Source organism: Mesoplodon mirus, assembly GCF_964341445.2.
Source record: "Mesoplodon mirus genome assembly, chromosome: X".
In the NCBI taxonomy this organism is placed as follows: Eukaryota; Metazoa; Chordata; class Mammalia; order Artiodactyla; family Ziphiidae; genus Mesoplodon; species Mesoplodon mirus.
The window spans coordinates 18,088,236-18,114,151 of record NC_138981.1 but is presented as its reverse complement, the minus strand read 5'-3'; the positions used below and the strand labels follow the sequence as shown (position 1 = coordinate 18,114,151).

Below are 25,916 nucleotides of genomic sequence, written 5' to 3'. Positions count from 1 at the left end.
AGTAGGCTCTCTGCTTGGTGTCTCTAAAATCTGTCCTTCATAGATTGACAGCTTACTCCTCCTAAAGCTCAAAGATCCAAAATGGCTCTCCACTCCTTATTAAATAGAACTTCAAACTCTTAGATCACCATTCTAAGCGCTTTGCAGACTTTCTCCAACCTGCCCCTAGCCCTGTTTCCCACTATCTGATACATGTCCAAGTAAATTGAAGTTCCTTAGGAGCTCCCCAAACTCCCATCTCTTCTCCTGCCATTTTCTATGATGGGGGTTCCCTTTCTAAATCACTACTGTTACAATTCTATCCATCTTCATGCCACATCTCAAGCCTCTCTGTCTTCTGTGAGTCCCTCTAGACTTGGATTTGTGTGGTTTTACGTTACCACACTCATGAAAAATTAGTATTTTGACTAATTGTGTGTAGATATTACCACTTCCATCATGGTATAGGTTCTTAGAGGGCGGGGACCTTGTTTTATTCTTAGTTAATCCCCAGTAGCACCTGTGCACTGTATGCTCAAGAGAAATCACTCAGGGTGTTTAAGGGAAGGGAAAGGAAGGGAAATTAAAGTCTGGTACAGCCAAAATAGGGAGCTGTGTTCCCACCATCGTGGCCAAGAATTCAACCTCCAGGTCAGGAAATTACTTCCAGTGGCTCCTTCAAGGAAGCCAGAGGAGCCTTCTGCATGCACTTGAGAAGGTCGTGGCAGTGGATACAGGAGCAAATAAAGCGTAGTCTTCTGGTCAGGGCATGATGGCTCCGGTGAGACCGTGAGGGTCACCTTGCTCTCAGATAGAGATGTGCAACACGCAGCTCAGAGAGGCAGGGGCTGGTCTAAGGTCGCGGGGCTGGTCAGACACAAACCTGGGACTGCAGTCCCGACTCTGAGTTCAAGACTTGTCTGTCCCCAAGCTGGGCCTGTTTCATTTGTGAATAAGAAGCACAGAGAAGTCACCCTCTCTGCTCTCTTCCCAGATAACTTTTCATAGTAAAAGAAAAATCAAATACAGTAGGATATGGAATTTGAAATCCCCAAGACATACCCGGGGTAGTGGGGGAGAGATTTCAATTTTATTGGAATTCTGTTGACTAGGGTTGGAATGACTTTCTTGATAGCCTCTAGTCCCTCTGAGAGTACTTGTATCATGCCCCAAAGCTCATAAAATCAGATTTTAACTGATTTTATGATTTATGGTCAGATTTAACTGATAAGTTCTCCCTTCCACAGTTTAATGTTTTGTTGGTGTTTGATCCTCCTGTTGTCACACGACTGATAAAATCAGACCTGGTGTACAAAAAGAAATTTTTACGTCATTACTTCGTAGACCAAATTCTTTTTTTCCTGATCATGAGGTTCATACTCACTCATGGAAGAGAAAGAAAATCTTTTATGTGCAGAAAAAAAGAATAAATAAGAGAATTAAAAATGGCATGGTTAACCTTTTGGTATAAAAGTGGTATTCGCAGTTTTGGATCTTGTTCTTTATCCTAATGTAATAGATCCCTGCCCCTTCTCTCACTTTATTATTTTTTTAATACATTTATTTATTTTATTTTTGGCTGCATTGGGTCTTCGTTGCACATGGGCTTTCTCTAGTTGTGGCAAGCGGGGGCTACTCTTCGTTGCGGTGCGCGGGCTTCCCATTGCGGTGGCTTCTCTTGTTGCGGAGCATGGGTTCTAGGCATGTGGGCTTCAGTAGTTGTGGTGCGCGGGCTTCAGTAGTTGTGGCTCATGGCCTCTAGAGCACAGGCTCAGTAGTTGTGGTGCACGGGCTTAGTTGCTCCGTGGCATGTGGGATCTTCCCAGACCAGGGCTCGAACCTGTGTCCTCTGTATTGGCAGGTGGATTCTTAACCATTGCACCACCAAGGAAGCCCCCTTCTCTCACTTTATATGCCACTGCTCTTTGCGATCCAGGATTTTGGCAGTACTGCTTCATTACATGAAAAAATAATTCCATTTCATGATATAAGCAAACAGACTGCCTGCAGAGAAAAAGCCTATACCTGTTGTGATTTCCATGAAATAAAAAATGCTCCATGTGCAAATGGAGTATAACTTTAAAAATGATATGTGGACATCAAATTGTGTTCTACTTTGGGGAGTTGAATTATAATAGGTTTTAAATTTCTTTTGTACCCTTTAATATAGTTTCCTTACTTTATACAATGATCATGGCTTTTATTTTAAAACTCTAAACCCTCTGAAGAAAGATTTTAAAACTCTCTAGTGTTATTTACTGTGTTGCTATTATGACATTTAAAAAAACATTTATGTATGTATTTATTTACTTTGGCTGTGCTGTATCTTCGTTGTGGCACGCGGGATCTTTAGTTGTGGGATGCGGGCTTCTTAGTTGCAGCATGCGGGATCTAGTTCCCCAACCAGGGATCAAACCCGGGCCCCCTGCATTGGGAGCGCGGAGTCTTACCCACTAGACCACCAGGGAAGTCCGTATTATGACATTTTTAAGAAGCTATCTGACTGCTACATGTGGCTGTTAGTAAGCATGGGCGGCTGGAGGAGAGCTGTAAAACAATAAATTAGAGTAGTAAACATTTTCATGAGAAGATTGGTTTGTGCTAGTATTTGCACTTTTTCCCTCTACCATAATAAAATGATATAATAGGAATTTGGTGGTTCTTTAATTACAGGTATTGCGAAGAGTTTGAGCTCCAGCCATCTCTTTATTCAGGAATCAACCTTGCAGTTTTGCTGATAGTTGCTGGACAGCAATTTGAAACTTCCATGGAGCTAAGGAAAATAGGTAAAGCTGTTTATGACTGCAGATGTTGATATGCTTTGGTAACACAAGTTCAGCATTAAAAATTATGTCCAAATAACCAACATTATATTTCAAAAGGAACAGTTACTGTGTGATGGCACACCTCAGGCAGTAGCCTGAGTAAAATGCCCATTTTCTCCTCTAAAGGCTTTTACATAATATGGTGGAAACTGGGAAGACTTTCCATAACTTTATCTAAAATTCAAATTCTTAAGGTGTCCGGCTGAACAGTGTGTTGGGAAGAAAAGGGAGCTTGGAGAAAATGAACAATTACTGGGACGTGGGTCAGTTCTTCAACGTCAGCGTGTTGGCCAGTGATGTTGGGAAAGCTGTCCAGGCAGCAGAGAGGTTGTTCAAACTGAAACCTCCAGTCTGGTGAGTCAGGTCTATGTGTTTTCATCACCCATGTCAATATTTGATCTTGTTCTGAAAGGTTTCCCCCAGGAGGAAAAGGTGTGAATGCCAAAAATAATAACAATTGCTATGTTTTTCCTTCTGACTTCTTCATTGAAGCAAAGTTAGGGCTGAAAGAGCAACTCTTGAGGCCTCGCTTGGTTTTATGTGACAGGAGGGAAAGACAGACAGACAGACACCCACACACAGAATGTATCCCTACGTGCTATGTCTCCAAGACAAAACTCTCAGCCCTATTAATCTTTTCAGGCCACGTAGGTCCTCAAGAGCAGAACGTTCTTGGGTATCAGTACATATTGTGCATTTGTGAGAAAGCAGATAGTAAACCTAAAAGTACACCAAGAAAATGATTTTCATCACAAATGAAAACTGGAACTAAAACACCAATTATAGATATGGTCAAGAAAATGGTGGCCCAGCAGTGGCCCTGGGTCAGAACATTATACAGCCATTAAAATGTACAAGAAATAATACTTAGAGACATGGAAATGTGTTCATGGTTTATCATTGAATAAGAAAAGCCAGAGGCAGGGTATATTTTTCTATATCAGTGCTCAGACTTTGACATTATCAGAATCACCTGTGTTGATTAAAACACAGATTGCTGGGCCTAACCCTTCGGATTTCTGGTTCAAAGGGTCTAGGGTGGGGCCTGAGAATTTGCATTTAGAAATTACAAGCTGACACTAGTCTGGGGACCACACTTTGAGAACTACTGTTTTATATGGACTCACTTTAATTAAAAGCCTCTGTTTCATATGTGACTCAGAGGAGGGTCTGGGTGGGTTGGGCAATAGCTGACTTCCCAGTAGACATTAAGCTCCACTAGAGTTGTGGTTATATTATTGATTGCTCTAGTTTCATAATAGATTCTCAGTAGATATTTGTATAATGAAAAAATGATGAGTCATGGATTTGCTCCAACATGTTGATAGTGGCTGTGTCAGGGAGGTGGCAGATTAAGAAATTTGTAATCTGCTTTTTTAACTCTATTTTCTGATTTGTCTAAAATGCATTTGGATTACTTACATAATTTAAAATTTTTTACTTTTAACGATCCGTATTCGTCTGTCCCCTTCTATTTCTCAGCTCAGTGGGCCAGTCTGGACTGTCAGGGGTAGGAATCTCAGCGTTCATATCTAGTTTGACTATATTTCTTTCCCATCTAGAGGACTTTAATTTGACCCTGAAACCCTATTAACCTCTTGAAAGTTTTCTGAGGCTGAGAGAACAGAGGCAGGCTGAGCTTCCAGCCCTCCTGGAGTAGCTGCTGTTTGCAGAATTCTAATTTTAAGGTGCATTGTTGCATCTGAGCCAGACAGAGCTGACTCTGGAGAGGAGACCTGAGGCTTGAATACATTCCTACTACATCAGAACCTGCACTGACTTACAGTGTTGGTACCTATTGTTGTGGGTTCAAGACCACCCTGAGGTTCACGATTTGCCAGAAGAACTCACAGAACTCAGAAAAGCTATTCTACTCATGGTTATGGTTTATTGCAGTAAGAGTATATAGATTAAAAGCAGCAAAGGCAAAAGGCACATAGGGCAGAACTCAGGAGAGACCAGGCATAAGCTTCCAGTTGTCCTCTCCCAGTGGAGTCATGGACAGTGCTTAATTCTCCCAGCAATGATATGTGACAACATGTACAAATTATTGTCAACCAGGGAAGCTCACCAAGCCTTGGTGTCCAGGGTTCTTATTGGGGGTCAGTTATGTAGGCATGAAGCACCCATGTAGCTGACCTTAGTCGCTGAGTCCCCAGCCTCTCTGGAGATGACACTGATACAGCATGACCCAAGGTCCCCACCATGAATCATACTGTTAGCATAAACTAACTGGCCTGGCACAAGGCCCCAGGTAGACTCTTATCAGGCAGGATATCCCAAGGGCTTAGAAGTGATCTCTCAGAAGCCAGTCAAGGGCCAGACCTTTCTTTGGAATGTATACTTGGACAACCCAGTCCTGCTGAATTAATCCTTTACTACACAGTACCCAAGCAAGCCAGTCAGAGCCTAGCTGATCTGCCTTCCCAGGATAGCTCCAGACTTTATCCTTAAAGGGCAAAATAATACTCTGATACTATCAGCAGAAGCACCTCCCCACCAACCCCATTCACTACCAGAGAGGATGTGACCACCACTGCCTGGCAACTATGTTTTCAAAGAGTTCAGTTTGCCTAAAGATAGTAAAGGTGTGGTGAGATTGAAGACCTTATAAATTCAAAATCTACCAGGTCAGATCTAATTTTTTTTTGAAAGAAAGTACATTGAGTTTAATATTAGTGATTGCCAGAGGTCAAAGAGGGGATGGGTATGGGAAGGAAGTTGGCATGGCTATAGAAGGGAAACATGAGGGATCCTTGTGGATGGAAATATTTTCTCTCTTGACTGTATCAATGTCAGTATCCTGATTGTGATATTATTCTAGAATTTTACATGATGTTACCATTGGGATAAACCAAGGGCGCATGGGATCTCTCTGTATTGTTTCTTATAACTATGTAAATCTATAATTACCTCAAAATAAAAAGGGTAGTTAGAAAAGAAGACGACACTGAGTTTGAAATTTTTTCATTTTGCAGTGGCTTTGAACTTCCAACCACTTGCTCTTGTTAATTAAGATAGCAAATGCTTGCCAGTCTGTGCTTTGAACAGTGTACCAAAACTGAGGTTTAGCCCAGTGTTGGTAAAAGCCATGTTGTATGTTTGTTGGACAAGCTTATTTTGCCCCCTTTGGGTTTCTTTTAGTTAAGTATGTGGCTGCCAAATTATTAAGAAGCACTTGCTACACACTACGAATTTAAGAAATAAGGCTTTTGGGAAACTTCTTTTAAAGGGAGGAGAATTGAATTCCGTTTCTTTGGGAATCTAATTTATTGGTGCTCATGATTTTTCCAGGTACCTGCGATCATTAGTTCAGAACTTGTTATTAATTCAGCGCTTCAAGAAACCCATTATTGAACATTGACCCAGGCAAGAACGGCTGAACTTCTGGTTAGATATAATTTTTGAGGCAACAAATGAAGTTACTACTAATGGACTCAGATTTCCAGTAAGAGATGCTAAATGCATTTTTTTAAGATTAAAAAAAAAAGAAGAGAAACTGGGGTTGGTACTATCTAATTACTGAATACTCTGAAAGGAAGAAACCCTTAGAGTAATTGAAAAGGTTAAGAGATCCATCAATCTTATGTAGAATCAGCCAGCGAGAGATCAACTCACTAGAAAAAGCTGGTTATATCCTCTAAAATAGTGGTCTCAACTAGGAGTGATTTTTGTCCCCCAGAGGCCATTTGGCAACATCTGGAGACATTTTGGTTGTCACAACTGTGGGAAAGGTGTTGCTACTGGCATCTAGTGGGGTGGAGGCCAAGGATGCCACTAAACCTCCCACAATGCACAGGACAGTTTCCTGCCCCCAACACAGAATTATCCAGCCCCAAATGTCCATAGTGCTGAGGAGGAGAAACTTGGTTCCACAACAATGCAACACTAATAGTAAGATTTTCAAATTCACAGCTGTTTCCTGTTGAGCTTTGGTTTGCCTCCAATGCCACTGATTACTTTTTAAAACTTTATTGAAAAGCAAAATCGCTTTTAGCCTTTCATTGAGTTTTTGTTTCAATTTTATGATCATCTTATAAGGAGTCATGAATAAGACATCTAAGCATCCCAGAAACTGGGATAACTTCAGATAATTGTGTTTCGTGTTTATGTCATAAGATTTTGTGAACATTCAGTGTTCAGAATTTCATGAAACATCGAATAAAAGATCACGTTGTTTGAAATGATTATGATAATGATTTTGTGCCTGGGTAATACGTTTTTAAATCTTCTTTGAATTATGAAATATTTCAAACCTACTGAAAGGTACCAAAAAAATAATGGAACAGACCCTCATGTAATCTCTACCCCAGTTTAGCAATAAACATGTTGCTTTATTTGCTTTGGAAATTCATTCTCTCTCTATCTCCCCCCTTTTTTTACCCCGTTCCTCTTCATCTCTCCATCCTTCTCTCCTTCCTTCCTTCCCTCCCTCTCCCCCAGCAAAATAAAATATGACTGATGGACTGTCACCTCACTCTTCATCCTCTTGCATTTTTTGCAGACTTGGGTACCTACCTGTGGATCCTCAAGTTTACTTCCTAATTTCTCTCAAAAACTGTAGCCTTCCTCTTTCTTCTCTGTGACTTCCTCAGGCAAGCCTTTCTTGGCCCCTCTGTCTAAAGAAGTGTCCCCCACCCCTTCCTCACCATTATTCTGCCTTATTTTCTTCAGAGGTCTGTATGTTATCTTATTGCATATCCTTATCTGTTAGTTACACTATCTGCCCCAGCAGAGCATAGACCTCCCATAGGGAAGGGATTGTGGGCCGCCGTATCCACCAGTCCTAGAGCAGGGTTGCTGCATAGTAGGTACACGTAGAGGATCTGTGGAGTCCAGAGCTTCCCACTTCCTCACTGGGCAAGATAACCTATGTGGCATGTTCCCACACATTACAGAAATCTCTTCTTTTAGGTTCTGGTGATAGAACCAACCGAAGTCTACCAGCCTTCGTATGTCTCTATAAACAGTGAAGCTGAGGAGAGGACAGTTTCTCTGTGGCACGTCTCACCCATGGAAATGGTAAGAAAACAATCAGAAACAGCTCTCTCTTTATTCTGTATTATTTAATGAAAAATTCAGTTTTCAAGTAGGAGAGTCAACTATATTGTAGTACTTGAAAGAACAGGCACCCATGCCTAACTTCTGAGTTACAGGAGTATATGAGGGAGTGTAATCACAGATGGAGGAAAGGAAGTAGGGTTTTCCAAATATATATATTTGTATTATATGTATAGCTATGTGTGTATATACATATGTGTATATATACGTGTGTGTGTATATATATGTATTTATATACGAATGAATATAAACTTGTGGGAAAAAATGAGTTAAACCATGAAGAAAGTGGATAAGGAATAAAGTGAAAGTCCCTCCAAATCCCCCAAACTTGGTATGTATTCCCATCACCAATGATTTGATGGATGTCCATCTATACCTTTCTCTAAGCTCAGTTATATATGTATAATGTGTGTATACATATATCCATTATATATATAATATACATATATATAGGGGGAAGAAGCATATGTGAGATCATATGGTGAGATTTGTTATTTTGCAACTTACTCTTTTTAAATGATCCATACATCATGGACAGTTTTTCATATAGCACACACTGATCCACCCGATTTTTAAAACGTGATATTCCCTATATTCCCATATCATGGTGGTGCATTTCCGGGTATGGATGAGCCATAATTTATTTCACCACTTTCCTGCTAATGCACATTTAGGTTTCAGTTTTGCATTCTAGCTGATGGTAAATACGCCAGGGCACATCCTATCCTGGTGGTTACACCGTACCATGCGCGTGTAGATGTTTCAGGATGGGCTTCCCTGGTGGCGCAGTGGTTGGGGGTCCGCCTGCCAATGCAGGGGGCGCGGGTTCGTGCCCCAGTCTGGGAAGATCCCACATGCCGCGGCGCGGCTAGGCCCGTGAGCCACGGCCGCGGGCCTGCGCCTCTGGAGCCTGTGCTCCACGGCAGGAGGGGCCACAGCGGTGGGAGGCCCGCGTACCGCAAAAAAACAAACAAAAAAAAAGACTACATATGTTTAAAATTCGATAGCTATTGTCAGATTCGTACTATTCTAATTTATACTCACACCAGCAATATAGGAGTGGAAACATTTTCATTGCCCATTAAAGATGTTACACAAATGCTGGGCCAGGCCTCATGTTTTGTGGTAACAGCTATATTTTCATCTGTATTTGTCTAAAGTACTTCATCAGATTTTTTCTTTAATAAAATATTTTGTAGTAATAAAAAGAGGTAGCACCTTTGACAAGTACATTAGACAGATCTATTTGCTATGTCTGTGTTTTCATGGAGTAGGGGGAGAATTCTGCCATCAACTTGGCAAAGAAGGATTTTTTCCACCTGGAAACAAGAGTGTGAGCAATTATGTCTTAATCAGGTAAAAATAAGCAATACCTTCAAAAATAAAATACAACATCAGAGAATAAGGAGAGGCTCAGAATCATATTGGAAACTCTTTATCAGAAATAGTCATGATACAACAACTTTCCATTGTTCAATGGGTATAAAGTTTCAGTTATGCTAGATAAATAAGTCATAGCTGCTGTACAGCACAGCGCCTATAGTTAACAATATGGGATTGTGCACTTCACATTTGTTAAGAGGGTAAATATCATATTTGTTCTTACCACACACACAAATAAAAACAAAACCCAAGGGACACAAGGACACTTTGGGAGGTGTTGGATATATCTATTACCTTGATTGTGGTGATGGTATCACAAATGTTGGCATATGTCCAAACTCATCAAATTATGCACATTAAATAGGTGCAGTTCTTTGTATATCATTTATACTTCAATAAAGGTACATATGAAAAATATATAGTCATGAATGATATTTCAAGTTGCCTCAGTCTGCTTGAGCTGCTGTAACAGAATACCACAGACTGGGTGGCTTAAATCAGTGGTCCCCAACGTTTTTGGCACTGGGGACCAGTGTTGTGGAAGACAGTTTTTCCACAGACCTGGGGGGTGGGGGTGATGATTCAGGCGATAATGTGAGCGATGGGGAGCAGCAGATGAAGCTTCGCTCGCTCACCCACCCGCCCGCCCTCCGCTCATCTCCTGCTGTGCATCTGGATTCCTAACAGGCTGCAGACCGGTACTGGTCCGCAGACCGGTACTGGTCCGCAGCCCAGGGTTTGGGGACCCCTAGCTCAAACAACAGAAATTTATTTCTCACAGTTCTGGAGGCTGGAAAGTCTGAGATCAGGGTGCCAGCATGGTCAGGTTCTGGTGAGAACCCTCTTCCTGGTTTGCAGATGGTGGTCTTCTTGCCCTGTTCTCACATAATGGAAAGAGAGATAGAGAACACTCTCCTGTCTCTTCTTACAGAGGGCACTAATCCCATCACGAGGGCTCCACCCTGGTGACCTAATCACCTCTCAAAGGCCACCATCTCCAAATACCATCACACTGGGGGTTAGGACTCCAACATATGAATTTGTGGAGACACAAACATTAAGTCTATAACACAAATGTAAGCCAGTAACCTTGTCTAATATTTAACAGCGAAGCAACCTTCTCCTCATTGATAAGAGAGTCAGTAGCCATTAGTGAAAATGAGCTGCCATAATGTGCTGGGGTATTTTTCCTGCACTGTGTGCTTTAAATATTTGAGCAAAAGAGAAGGAGCTAGAATAAGATACATACACGGTGTTCATACAGATACATCTCATTTGAAGAATGCATGTATCTTCTATTAAATTTGCCTCTTTTTTAACCTTTTATTTAAGTATAACAGACACAGAAAAGTGCATAACTCATAAATGTACAATTTGATGCATGTTTTATTAACTGAACACACCTAAGTAAACAGTGCAACCCAGGGAAGGGAACATTAGTAGGCCCCCACCCCCCAAAGCCCTACTTATGTTCCCCCCTACAGGTACCACTGCCATGAAGCACCCTGTCCTCACTGTTGGGATTCTTGTACTAGAGGCCAACCTTGCTTACATTCTTCGTGTCATTGATGCCACTGTGATGCAAGAGAATTTTCAAAATTCTGATCTGTAACCTCCCTATTCCATTGACAGAGGTAACAAAACACCTCATTTTTAAATTTTTTTTTAAATTGATCTATGTCATCTCATTTTTTTCATATTTCTTTTTTTATAAATTTATTTGGCTGTGTTGGGTCTTCGTTTCTGCGCAAGGGCTTTCTCTCGTTGGGGCGAGCCGGGGCCACTCCTCATTGCAGTGCATGGGCCTCTCACTATCTCGGCCTCTCTCGTTGCGGAGCACAGGCTCCAGACGTGCAGGCTCAGTAGTTGTGGCTCACGGGCCCAGTTGCTCCGCAGCATGTGGGATCTTCCCAGACCAGGGCTCGAACCTGTGTCCCCTGCATTGGCAGGCACAGTCTCAACCACTGCACCACCAGGGAAGCCCCATCATTTTTTAATTTTTATTGGGGTGTAGTTGATTTACAGTGTTGTGTTAGTTTCAGGTGTACAGCAAAGTGAATCTGTTATACATATATCCACTCTTTTAGATTCTTTTCCATATAGGCTATTATAAAGTATTGAGTAGAGTTCCTTGTGCTATATAGTAGGTCCTTATTAGTTATCTACTTTATATATAGTAGTGGCTATATGTCAATCCCAATCTCCCAATTTATCCCTCCCCCGCCTTATCCCCCGGTAACCATAACTTTATTTTTTACATCTGTAACTCTGTTTCTGTTTTGTAGGTAAGTTCATTTGTAGCCTTTTTTTTTTTAGATTCCACATGAAGCAATATCATATGCTATTTGTCTTTCTGTGTCTGACCTACTGCACTCAATATGAGAATCTCTAGGTCCATCCATGTGGCTGCAAATGGCATTATTTCATTCTTTTTTATGGTTGAGAAATACTGCATTGTATATATATATGTACCACATCTCCTTTATCCATTCATCTGTCAGTGGACATTTAGGTTGCTTCCATGTCCTGGCTATTGTAAATAGTGCTGCTATGAACATTGGGGTGCATGAGCCTTTTTGAATTATGGTTTTCTCTGGTTATATGCCCAGTAATGGGATTGCTGGATCATATGGTAGTTCTATTTTTAGTTTTTTAAGGATCTTCCATACTGTTTTCCATAGCGCCTGTATCAATTTACATTCCCACCAACAGTGCAAGAGTGTTCCCTTTTCTCCACACCCTCTCCAGCATTTATTGTTTGTAGATTTTTTGATGATGGCCATTCTGACTGGTGTGAACACCTCATATTTTGACAAATAGTTGTGGAAAAAAATAATCCTATTAAAGTGACTCTTCATACTTTTAGAGCAAAATGGTTTTGTTCTCATGGAATTCTACAAACCTATAATGTTTGCAGGTCTTTAATGGGAATTTCCATCGGTACATATAGTATCTCACTAGTTGTAAATGTGTTACTTTGTTTGTATATAGTCTGTAATAAGAAATAGAAAGAACTATATAAGCAGCGAATGCTATCTTTCCTTGACTGAGGAAATGTTTTGCACAGTGCTTGGTAGTTGCCAGAGCAAATGTCTGAGAGAAATATAAATTGCCTTTTTTTCTTTGAGAGGAAGGCTTTGCTTTTGCTTTCATTTACATTTTTAAAATTGTGCAGGTTGTGGAAACAAGCAGATTAGCCTGGAGTGAAATGATAACTTCTCTGCACAGACTTGCAGTTCTTCCCGGTGGGCTGTGGTGGTGGGAAGCAATCACACAGGCACACGTTCACCTGCACACGGCACCGCTGTAACATTAGATTAAGGTCTGCTTCATCAGCCGGGGATTCAGAAACGTACGCTGGTCAGTGTTTAACCACCAGCTCTCCAGGGGATATGGGAGCAGAGGGCCGATTTGTAGTGTTTACTGATTTCTGTGGTGTAAATACTCCCGTCATGGCCAGTTTCACGCAACCAACGTCAGGTCACCGAGCACAGGGTTAGGAAGAGATGTGCACAACTGGCCTCCCAAGCTGGTGCGAGCTCGCCCAGCACAGCGATGCGGGGAGGCTGCACAGAGCAGGCGCAAATGCAGTGTTTCTCCCTCAGCTTCTCGTGGGTCCCAAAGTCACCAACAGGTGCACTGTGGCCACCATTGCTATCCATACGGGTAGGGCTGCTGGTTTTGGAAAGCTCTTTGGGAGGTGCCTTTTATGCTTATATTAGCGACTGGAACATCTCACACAAAAAGTCTGTGCTTTTAACAACAACCAAAAAAAAAAGTCTATGCTTTTAACACAAAAATCCCCCCTCCCTGGAAGTCCGCATCCTGGGGGTAGGAGGGCAGAGGCTGAGTCAGCACCTAGGGGATCCTGAAGGAGTCCCCTCCCTCTGAGTTCCCGGCCCATTTCTCCAGAGCCCACCCCGGCTCTGCTTCCAATGCACTGTTACTGGGGGCTTCTGGCACTGCGGAAAGCTAAAATCTTCAATCTGTTTCCTCATCATGATTTGGTGAAATATCCCCTCTCAGGAAAGATTAGAATGCTGCCTTACAGGAGGCTCGGGACAGGAGGAGCACAGTCATAGCTTTCCTGATTGACCCGCCAGGACACCACCAGATAGCTCATGAAAAGCTCCCCTTGCAGGCACAAGAGAGCACGGACTTCACGGTTCCATTTGTGTAATATTCCAGAACAGGCAACACTCTCCACAGTGGGACAAGTCAGAATAGCAGTTGCCTTTGGGTCGACAGGAGTGACTGGGAACAGGGGATCTGAGGGAATCTTCTGGGCTGCTGCTAATGTTCTGTCTCTTGGTTTAGATGCTGGTTACAGTGGCTATTCATTTTGTGGAAATTTATTGAGATGATCACTGTACCCTTTTCTGAATGTATGCCGTACTTCAGCTTAAAAGTTTAGTAATAATTTAAAAAACACTTGTAGTGGCCCTCTTGACATTCCCCAATCATTATTGGATCCTGTGACTTTCCAGACAAAACTCAGTCTTTTATTAAGTGTCAAGCCCCTATGTAACCCTGCCCTCCTTCTCCTCTCCCTCCCCAACCCTCAGCCCCAGCCAGACCTTCATCTGTCACCTCACAGTCCCCTGAGCTGGCCCTGCAGGAGTTTACACCTGCACTTCTGTTCTCATCCTTCCCCCTCCCTGGAATTCATTCTTCCAATTACCCAAGTCCTAACTTTGGCGAAGGTGTCTCTAACCACCCTTTCCCTCCTTCCGTCCTTCCACTGAACATCTGTTGGCTACCCAGTTGTCTGTATCATGTGCAAAGTACATCCTATCGCTTATTTATCCATTTTCCAAAGTGTCTCCCCAACTGCTCTGCAAGAGCATGCACGACTTCTATATTTTTATATCTGTAGGACCTATGAAGCAGGAACCCCCCACCCAGTGCCTATTGATTATGATGTAAAGGGAAAGCGGAGGGGAGCTCCATGTGGTTTACTTCCTTTTTTTAAAATTTTTTTAAATTTTAATTTTATTAATTTTTTGGCCGTACCACGCAGCATGTAGGATCTTAGTTCCCTGACCAAGGATCAAACCCGTGCCCCCTGCAGTGGAAGTGCAGAGTCTTAACCACTGGACCGCCAGGGAAGTCCTTCCGTGTGGTTTACTTCTTAACCAGTAAATCTTCCTCCCAAATCGAGAAGTTCCCTAAAGCTACCCTAGAGTAAACCTACCGTCCGGGAATACTTTGAAAACTTGTGTGGTTGAGCTTTCTATATACATACAGCCTCTTGCAGGCTCTCTCGAATCTGCCCTCATTCATATTTCTGTACCTGAATCCAAAGCAGACTCCCGTTCTCCACCACTGCCCTCTTTCAGTGACTTGGAACACATCCCTCCTCTGAAATACGCTCAGTCTTTCTATAAAGATGGGTCTGATGTGATAGCTTTCATGTTTTCATCCACTTTCATCTTTCACAGCTCTCAGTGATTCTCACACAGGGGGGAGGCTTAAAGTCCTGATCATGGCCTCCAAAGGCCTGCATGATTTCCTTAACCTACTCTCCCACTCCCCCTTCACTCACTCCACTCCCATCTCACTCCCCTCCTTGCTGGTCCCCAAACATGCAAAGCACACTGCTGCCTCAGGGCCTTTGCACTTGCTGTTTCCTCTGCCTGGAACTGGTCCCCCAGTTATCTGCATGGCTCACTCCTTCACCCCCTTTAGCTTTCTGCTTGAAAACTCAAGACTTCCTGCCCCACCTTAATGCTCTTTGCTGTGTTATTTGTGTTCATAGCACTTTTCACCCTCCACCATACTCTTCACTTACTATTTGATTTATTACCTATCTCCCCTCACTCGATTGTAAGCCCCATGAGGGCAGGGGTTTTGTCATTCTCTGTCATGTCCCTGCTGGTACGTTGCCTAGTGCATAATAGGTGTTTCATCAACATGTCTGGATGGATCTTCTCCCATTGGGAACCATCCTCCCAGCTGTGCCTGTTGCCATTGCTCCAGGATGGCAGGAAACTTGTCACCTGATCACTTGTGGCTGTTCTCCTGAGCCATATGCTCAGTCATTTGGCTCTCACACTTCTCTGGGAGGCTTAGCTGGTCATTTATGGCATTCCTCAGGCTAACCTAATGTATTTGCTTATTTAAAATTATTCTCTGTTGTTGTAATGTATTGGTATTGTAGCCTATGGCCCTTCTAAAACTGGGAATTCAGACACTCCTTCTGAGGCTTAGCTTTGTTCATAGTTTAAGGGCAGGGGATGGTGGTGGAGGGAGAGGACAGAGTTATATATGTATTTTTTAAGTGTGTCTTGTACAGATTGAAATCCCAGTTAGTCTTTGTATTAGTCATGGTAGGCTAGATGCTAAAACAAACATCCCCCAAATATCAGTTTATCTATGATGATAAAAGTTCATCTATGCCTCATGTCATGTCCAGGTTGGCAGGGTCCGAATTCCATCTGGTGGTGGATGGGGAAAGAGAATGTAGAGGAGAGGATAGCTGTGGAGGTTTCTAATGAGCCAAGCCCACAGGTGGAGCACATCACTCTTGTTCACATCCCATTGGTCAGAACTCCATCAGATGACCCCAGCTAACTGCATAGGAGGCTGGGAAATGTAGTCTAGTTATGTGCCCAGGGAGAAAAAGAAATAAAGATTGGTGAACACTGACTGGTGTCTGGCCACATTCTTGCCTCTCCAAACGTTTTTGTGGGTCATTCAAGTTGGGTGGGCTGTTCCCAAACTCATCTTAGAGTTTTCCTGATATGTTGACAGAAGATGAAAGGCTGCTCACTGTGTATGTACTGTATGCCTATTGTTTCTATTTCAAATTTAGATCATTTGTTCTAAACTGGATTAGAGATACAAATGAATTTTTACAATATATTAGAAGATGTTTCTGGTGTTCCAAGTTATGCAAAATATCTTGCTTTAACTGCTAACTTCTACTGAAAGTAAAAAATAGCAGAAGCAATTGACCATAGAATGAAACCAAAAATGATTCTTTGCATGGAAAACATCAAACTACTGACTTCTGTCCTTGATTCCTGCAGAAACAAATTCATGAATGGAATTTTACAGCCTCTTCCATTAGAGGAATAAGGTAAGAACATAAGAGAAAATGTAATTATTGTTTTAGTACAAATAATGATGTTGTTTTTATCACTTTGTTTCTACTTATTTGTAATATGTGTTGTTCTCATTTTTAATAGGATCCAAAACAGACTATTTTCTCTCTTGTTGCCCTGCCCGAGCTGGTTCATCATGTGCTGCTAGTAAGGCTTCTTGGCTTTTTATAGCAGAGTAGTTGTTTTTGTATCCAACAGACGAAACTCTCGTCTCAACCTTTTTTTTTTTTTTTTTTGCGGTACGCGGGCCTCTCACTGTTGTGGCCTCTCCCGTTGCGGAGCACAGGCTCCCGGACACGCAGGCTCAGCAGCCATGGCTCACGGGCCCAGCCGCTCCGTGGCATGTTGGATCTTCCCGGACCGGGGCATGAACCCGTGTCCCCTGCATTGGCAGGTGGACTCTCAACCACTGCGCCACCAGGGAAGCCCCCTCAAACTTTTTTAAAACAAGAGGTTATGTGTGTAGAAAGAGAAAATGTTTCTTCTGTGAGCCAATGATGTTCATGTGCTCAGGGACCCCCAGAACTGAAACTGGGAGTTACTTGGTAATGATACTTGGCTGGGATCTCCTGGGCAGAGTAATGGAGCCAAGGGCATTGTTCTTGGCAGGTGAGTAACGTGGTGTATTCCCAGGAGAGGTCTGCCACTTGCTATTTGGTTTAGGAGTGCTGACCATTTGGGCCTGAATTGTGTGGCTGCTCTCTGAGTCCGACCCTGCCAGCACACCCAAGGGTGGGAGGAACTCTGGAGTAGATCTGAGTTCTAACCCCTCTTTTGCTGTTTGACCTTGAGCAAATCATTCAACCTCTCTAGGTCTCAGTATCTTCATAGTTTCCATCATATTAAGGGCTTGGACTAGAACTCTATGTCTTTTCTCTGATTCTCAGACCACAGGCCAATGAATGAATCCCTGTTACCCCCAGATGCAGCATGATCCTTTTCTAGACACATCAGTGTTTAAATTGGAGTAATGTTTACATCACTTTTAAAGGGAGAGAAATTATGTAAGAACAGACTAGCATATTTGAATAATACTGCTCAAAAAATATAAGATAATTCAAAAGGTGTTAAGCATTTTCAAACATGTACTACCCAAAAACTAAGTTCTATGATAACATGTAGTCAAGAGCCTTCTGTTTGTACCTTCTCATAGAGATACCTCTTGCTGCCATTTTAGCCATCAACAGGGATGTGCAAAGGGCCTGGGGTGAATCAGACCCTGGAACCAATGTGACATGAAGAGCATGTGTTGAATATTCCCAAGGCTATCCAACTAACCGTGGTAGTTCCTTTAAAGATTGGTTTTGAAAAGTTACTCATGTATAAGCTAGTTTTAATTCATTTTAAATCATCCTGTACGGTTGCTGTTTCAACTCGTAATTTGTCATGTAATCCATAACATGTAAGGAATGGTCAAAGAAGCTATAATCTCAGGAAGAGACGACTTAGAAAGGGCAAGATAAAGTGGCTTCATTTGTTTGAAGGGCTAATCATAGAATTTAGCCTTTTGCATAGTGCCACCTGGCAAAATGAGGGCCATTGCGTAGGCTTTGGCACAGTGCAGGTAAAGAACTTTGTAGCAGTGAAATCCATCAGGAGATGGAATATGATGATTTTCTGTCACTGGATATTTCAGGCAAACTGAATATTGCCTGTTCAAGGAGCTGTAGAGTCAGATCCAGGCCTTTGGTGGGGATGGACCAGATAACATTTAAAGGCCTTTCTTGAGCTAAAATGCCATGTTTATTTCCACTTCCCTTGTGTGGCCACAAATACTGTGTCCTAATATTTTTCAAGTCTAGAAATTCCTTTGATATCACAATAAATTATTTCACAAATACCTTTTTTTGTGTGTGTGTGTGGTATGCGGGCCTCTCACTGTTGTGGTCTCTCCCATTGCGGAGCACAGGCTCCGGACGCGCAGGTTCAGCGGCCATGGCTCACGGGCCAGCCGCTCTGCGGCATGTGGGATCTTCCCAGACCGGGACACGAACCCGTGTCCCCTGCATCGGCAGGCGGATTCTCAACCACTGCGCCACCAGGGAAGCCCCACAAATACCTTTTTAATGACCTTATAAACTCTTGAAGACAGAAACCATATTTTATTCCCATTCCTGTTGCCCATATGCTTTGCTTAACATTGAATATATAGTAAGTTCTTGGTACATATTAAAGTCTATTGATGAATACAAACTCAATCAGCAAGATAAATGCCCCTCCTATTTAAATTTCATAGAGAAATATAAGTCACTTTGGTGGGCAGGGGGGTATTTGTTAAAACATTAATGAAACTTTCAAATTTGTAAAACGGAAAAAAAGCTGTTCCTAGATTTTTCTCAAAAAATTAAATTGATATCAAAATTTATATATAATAGACATTCTTATGTTTTGAAATTTTGCAGCATATCCAAGTTTGATGAACGGTGTTGTTTTCTTTACGTCCATGATAATTCTGATGACTTTCAAATCTACTTTTCCACTGAAGACCAGTGCGGTAGGTGAGTTTTAATCTGATTCAGGTATTTTCAGTCTAATTATGGTGAATCACTTTTAAAGGGTCTTTGTTGTGAAAAATATTTATTTGCTATACTGCTTTTCCTGAAGTTTTAACTTATGGAAAATAATTTTTCCAGCTTTATTGAGATATAACTCATACACCATGCAATTTGCTCATTTTAAAGTATAGAATTCAATCTTTTTGTTTTTAGTATATTCACAGTTTTGCAGCCATCACCACAATGTAATTTTAGATTATTTTCATCACTCCCAAAAGAAACACAGTATCCATTAACAGTCACTCCCCATTTTCTCTCAACCTAACCCCACCCCCCCAATCCCAGTCCTCTGCAACCACTGAATCTACTTCCTGTCTTTACGAATTTGCCTATTCTTGACATTTCATATATATAGAATCATACAATATATGGTCTTTTGTGACTCGCTTCCTCCATTTATCATAATGTTTTCAAGTGTCATCCATGTTGTAACATGTATCAGAATTTCATTCCTTTTTGTGGCTGAATAATATTCCATCGTATGGATATATTGGATTTGTCCATCATTTGAAAGGCACTTGGTTTGTTTTCACTTTCTGGCTATTGTGAATAATGCTGCCATAAACATTCACATGCAAGTTTTTGTGTGAACTTATGTTTTAATTTCTCTTGGAGCCAAATTACTGGGTCTTATGATAGTTCTTTATTTAACTTTGAGGAACGGCCAGACTGTTTTCCCAATTTACATTCCCATCAGCAATGTATGAGGGTTCCAGTTTCTCCACGTCCTTGCAACACTTGTTACTGTCTATCCTTTTGATTGTAGTCATCCTAGTGTGTGTTAGGTGGAATCTCATTGTGGTTGTGTTTTGCATTTCCCTAATGACTAAAGATACTGAGGATCTTTTCATGATCTTATTGGCCATTTATATATCTTCTTTGGAGAACCATCTACACAAATCCTTTGCCCAATTACAACATTTTTTTAACTTTTTATTTTGGAAAATATTCAGACCTACAAGAAAGTTCACCCAGAACTCCCTACTGTTAACCATTTACCACATTTGTTTTACATTCTCTCTATATGCAGATGACTATTTTGTTCTGAACTGTTGAAGAGTAAGTTGTAGACATAATGCTACGTTACCTCTCGGTACTTCATTACGTGTTTCCCTAAATACAAGAACATTCACTTATGCAATCACAGTACCGTTATCTAATCAGGAAACTAAGATTGATATGGTTCTATAACTTACAAACCTTAGCCAAATTTTAGTTATTGTCCCACTAATGTCCTTTACAGTGAAACAAAAGATATTTTTTCTCTGGTTCCTGATCTAAACCAGGATTACATATTAACATTTAGCTGTCACGTCTGTATAGCCCCCTCTTATCTGGAACATTTCTTCATCAGTCTTTGTCTTTCTTGACTTAATGCTTTCAAAGAGTACAGGCAGTTTATCTTGTATAATCCTTCAATTTGGGTTGGTTTGCTGTTCCCTCATGATTATATTAGTGTTATGCATTTGGGGTAGGAATACCACAGAAGTGATGCCCTGTCCTCAGTACATCACATTGGGAGATATAAAATATCTTTGTCTCATTACTGGTGATATTAACTTGGCTCACCTGGTGAAAGTGATGTTTGCCAAGTTTCTCCGAACTTTGCCCATTTTTAATTGGGTTATTGGTATTTTTGTTAATAAGTTTTAAGAGTTCTTTATATATTCTGGATACAAGGCCCTTGTCAGATGTGTGATTTGCAAGTGCTTCCTCCCATTCTGTGGGTTATCTTTTTACTCTGTTGATGGTATCATTTACAGCACGGAAGTTTTAAATTTTGTGGCGGTCCAGTTTATCTGTTTTTCCTTTTGTCACTTGTGCTTTTGATGTCATATCTAAGAAGGCTTTGCCTAACCCAAGGTTTTCTCTGGTGTTATTTTCTTCAAAGAGTTTTATAGTTTTTGCTCTTATATTTAGGTCTCTGATCCATTTTGAGTTTTTTTTTTTAAACGGTCTGAGGTAGGGGGTCCAACTTCATTCTTCTGCATGTGGATATGTGGTTGTCTCAGCACCATTTGTTGAAAAGACTAGTTCTTCTCCCATTGAATGGTCTTGGCACTTTTTTAGAAAATCAGTTGACCATAAATGTAAGCATTTATTTCTGGACTTTCACTTCTATTCCATTGATCTATATGTCCATCCTTTATGCTATTAACCACATTTTCTTGATAACTGTAGTATTGTACTAAGCTGTAAAATCAGGAAATGTGAGTCTTCCAACTTGGTTCTTGTTTTTCATAATTGTTTTGACTATCGCAGGTGCTTCCATGTCCATGTGAATCTTAGGATCAGCTAGTCAGTTTCTTCAAAAATAGGCCGCTAGGGTTTTGGCAGGGATTGCTTTGTATATGCAGATCAATTTGAGAGGCTTTGCCATCCTAACCATATTAAGTCTTCCATCCCATGAACATAGCATATCTTTCTATTTGTTTAGGTCTTCTTTAACGTCTTTCAACAATTTTTGGAGTTTCAATGTACAAGTCTTATACTTTTTTGTTAAATATATATGTATTTTATTCTTTTTGGTGCTATTCTAAGTGGAGTTGTTTTCTTAATTTCATTTTCAGATGGTTCATTGCTGGTGTATAGAAATACACTCGATTTTTGTATATTGATCCTGCAAACTGGCACTCATTTATTAGTTCTAATAGTTTTTATTGAATTCCTTAGGATGTTCTGTATACAAGATCATGTCATCTGCAGATAGAGATAGTTATAGTTCTTCCTTTCCAAACTGGATGTCTTTCTTTCTTTTTCTTGCCTAATTGTCCTGACTAGACTGCAGTATAATGTTGAGTAGAAGTGGCGAGAGCAGACATCCTTGTCTTATTTCTGATCTTAGGAGGAAAGCATCTAGTCTTACACCATTAAGCATGATGTTACTGGTAGGTTTTTCATAGATAACCTTTATCAGGTTGAGGAAGATTCCTTTATTCGTAGTTTGTTGAGAGAGTTTGTATCATGTAATTTGAGAACATTTTAATTCATTGCATCTCAGACAATCATTATCACAGCGTATTTAGAAATCAGACTAAATATCAGACCAGGGCACCCTTGGGTCACAATCTTCAATTTTAGAGTTGGAAAATGCTGCCAAATATCAAGCAGAACATCCCTTTACTACAAAGCTTACCTTCTGACTCTCATTCTCTCGTCAGTGCCTTTTCTTGTCATACATTTAAATAATTGTTTAATTGAGGTGTAATATACAGACGAGTGTGTTAAGTGTATCAGCACCCCAGAAGGTGCCTTGTGCCCCTTCCCAGTCATTAAACCCGCTCCTAATGTAACTGTTTTGATTTCTATCACCAGTGGTTAGTTTTGCCTGTTCTTAAACTTCAAATAAATAGACTCATAAAGTATGTACTCTTTTATTTCTCACTTGTTTCTTTTAAAATAATATCTATGAGATTCAGCCATGTTGTATTAGTTCATTCTTTTTTTCACTGTGTAGTGTTCCATTGTGTGTATATATATGACAATTTATCTGTTCTATGAAACATTTGAATTGTTTCCAGTTTGGGGCCATTATGAATAAAACTGCTATGAACACTCTTGTGCATGCCTTTTGGTGAACATATTCATTGATTTCTGCACTGTATGTACCTAGGAATGGAGTTACTAGGTTATGGGATAGGTTTATATTCAGCTTTGGTTGATACCAAAGTAGATGTATCAATTTACACTTCCACCAGCAACATATGAGAGTTCCAGTTGCTCCACATCCTGAACAACGATTGATACTGTCTTTTAAATTTTAGTTATTCTGTTGCATGCATACCACATGTCTCCTGAGAAGCCTGACTGTTGCGTCCCAGCTTTCAAAAATTAGAAGAAGCAGAGGTGGGATGATGGGTTAGAGAAAAGAACATTCTAGTGTTTTTTGGAAATTATCTTAAAGTATGCAGTATTCTTCCCTGCTACCTTAAGAGAGAATACTGAATACAAATCTTCTGAGTCAAGTCATTTGTATGCAAATAAACAACTACACAAGTCTAGGGAGTGGCTGATGTGGCCCAGCAGCATTTGTGAGAAAGATTTATGGGTTATAGTTGATATTAAGCTTAGTCTGTGTCAACAGAATGATGAGGTCGTCTTACACATTTCCTTCTCACCTCTCTCCTTATACAAGACCTTATTTCTCACTAAGAGCTAGAGTGCTGGCAACTTAGGAGGTGATGGTCCCACTATCCTTAGCACTAATTCAGTCACCCCTGGAGCACTGGTCCTGGGACCAGACTTGAAGAATAATACAGGGACACCTTTGAAGAATTACAAGTTAGTGAAGTGGCTCATAAACAAGTCCTGGGGGAAACGTTGAGGGAACAAGAAGGAAAGACCTATAGGGATATAATAAAATTATGTACATTTCTGATGGGCAGTTATGTAGAAAGGGACTAATTCTAAGCAGTCTATGGATGAGAGCCACATAAAAGAAGTTTCAAGTTCAATATAAGTGAAGCATTTCTCATTGAGTTCACCAAAGAATGAGCTGCCTTGTGAGGTAATGAGTTCTCTGTCACTGGGGGTGTTCACACATCAATTAGCCAGCCAGTTGGTGGTGATATTGTATAGAGGGGATTCAAGTATCATATGGGTATTTGAACTAGATTAGATAACCAGTACACTACCATGTCAAACCAAGGAATGGAGTGATTGTTCCATAACTTGTAAAAGCTTGGTTTATTTAATCACAGTTTAATGTAGTCAGGCCAAGTTAGAGGAAAGGAATAGGAGTGATCATAATTAGCGGCAACTTTGTGACGTTTGGTGTTCTAGGTTTTGCTCTTTGGTCAAAGAGATGATAACCAATGGAGTGGGCAGTACAGTGGAGCTGGAGGGAGAGACCGATGGGGATACCTTAGAGGTGAGTCACAGAAGACCTAGAACATAGAAAAAGTTATTTATTGTGTCTTTGATGCTTAAAGAAAATGTCCCATTTTTTTGTGAAAGTTCTTTATGTGTATATTTTAAAATACTCATTAATGAACGAGCTAGCCATCAGTATTCATGACTGTCAGAGATTAAATTTAATGCATCTCTATAGAAAAACCTCATTACTTTGGCATCCTATCAACCAGAATGTGTAAGAAAAATTTGACATGGACTAGACTAAAATTCCCTTTTGTGTACAACTGATGGAAAAGCTTTTTCTATGCTAATTAATGATGTTTGTGAAACTACAAGAGAAATAGTTGGGCAAATAGAAGCAGACTTTTTCATTTATGCCTAAAATGACTTTAGTTATATCTACTTGCATATAGTATATTAAATATGATGATAAGAAGAAATTAATATTAATTTCTTAATATTAAGAAAGGGTCATCATAAGCTCTTTTGGACAGCACAGTGGTAGTCCACAGATAACTACACCACCACGCATGTGTTCAAATCTTGCACAGTTATTATGACTTGCCACTAATTCAGGTCCTTGTAGTTTAGTGAGATTTTACTATACTTTCAAGTGGGCTGAAATTAATTCTTTGAGATTTCTTACAGAAAGTATCAAAGGGATTCATTTTAATAATTGAGTCAGGTACTCGAATGCTTAGCTTAGAATCAAAGTTTGTTGTAGAAACGAACTGAGTGATACACTTTGAAGGTAACAGAGAAAGGTGGGAGATAAAAGCCTGTTATGAAGCAGGCGGATGTTTGGTTAAATCAGACAGTGATGAGACCCACTAGTAACCTTAATTGTCGTGAGCATCCCTAGAAGTGGGTGGGAAGGGACACGTCCACATGCATACGTGTTCTGTGCACTTCTGTAAGCAGGTATAGGGGGCATAGAAAATAACAGAAAGAATCCCTTGCTGCCTCTGCTTTAAATAAATATTGCTCAGTCTAGAGTTACATTTGTTTTAATCATTGAGAAGAACCAACTGGAATGCAGCTGTACAATTTTTGATGATAAGATTGGGGGAATAAAAGAGCAATACTCATTACAGGTGGAGTTTTGCAGTATGTGTTTAATGCTAGATCTGTACCTCTAAAAGCAGGAGCGGGGCAGCATGTGTACTTTCTATTAAGACAATTTGAGTTTTATTTACCTTCAGTTCTTTTCTGGGCTATAGAAAGTGGTTGCTTTCCTGGCAAGTTGATAAGGGATCATGTAAGAGGGCACCTATTTGGGGTACTTGACATGCTTAGAAGCAGTTTTAAATTGCAGCATCAAAGTGAGGGGAGTTCTCCAAAAGGTGAGCCCACTAAGTTACATATGAGCCGTATTTTTAAATTTGTTGCATTCTGTTTCATAAAATCATGTTATGAATATATGAGTAACTGACAACTCTACCCCTTAAAAGCAATTATTTAATGAAAAGTATATAACCCAAGAAATGTGACCTGCCTGGTACTCAAATAATGTTATTTATAAAGTTTTTAAAAATTGCAGGACAATGTTTGGGCTTTTATGGGGTTTCTCCACCACAAGTTGTGTGCTTTTTTATCTTGTTGCTTTTCCTTAGTATGAGTATGACCACGATGCGGATGGTGAGAGAGTGGTGCTGGGGAAGGGCACATGTGGGATCGTGTATGCCGGCAGAGATCTGAGCAATCAAGTGCGAATAGCCATCAAAGAAATTCCAGAGACAGACAGCAGGCAAGTCAGGGCGGGCCTCCGCCTTCTACAGTTGCCACCTCCATAGCCCAACTCCCGTGCCCGCTGTGGATGGTGCACAGTGAAAGCATGATGTCATCAAAAAAATTTGTAATTCTCTTCTAATAAGGGTGCTCTGCATATTATAAATAGATGGAGAAAATGGAACAACTTCACTTAGAGGCATGTGGATTGCAGAGTCACATTTTAAAAGAAGACTGTAGTTTTATTTCCACCCGTCAGGAGGAAATAAAGTTCTACATTTTTACATAGGTGTTTGTTTGCACATATTTTAAAATATGACTCAGTGCTTTAATTCGCATTGTAACAATTTGAAATGGCTATTATTTATTCAGATGTATCCTTACAGAAAATTAAATGTGGTTAAAAAATTTTAGTTTTTTGCTAT

At 40.6% G+C, this 25,916-nt stretch overlaps 1 protein-coding gene across 1 annotated transcript in view; it reads left to right on the top strand.

The window, feature by feature from the left end:
• Positions 1-25,916, top strand: part of MAP3K15 (mitogen-activated protein kinase kinase kinase 15) — a gene marked incomplete at both ends in the record, with an annotated part of 154,035 nt that overhangs the window by 100,970 nt on the left and 27,149 nt on the right. Inside the window, 9 exon segments of the mRNA XM_082609190.1 lie at positions 2,653-2,765; positions 2,999-3,158; positions 6,099-6,165; positions 6,169-6,252; positions 7,719-7,826; positions 16,280-16,329; positions 18,757-18,852; positions 23,692-23,779; positions 25,377-25,510. Of these exon segments, the coding sequence (XP_082465316.1) occupies positions 2,653-2,765; positions 2,999-3,158; positions 6,099-6,165; positions 6,169-6,252; positions 7,719-7,826; positions 16,280-16,329; positions 18,757-18,852; positions 23,692-23,779; positions 25,377-25,510 (900 nt within the window).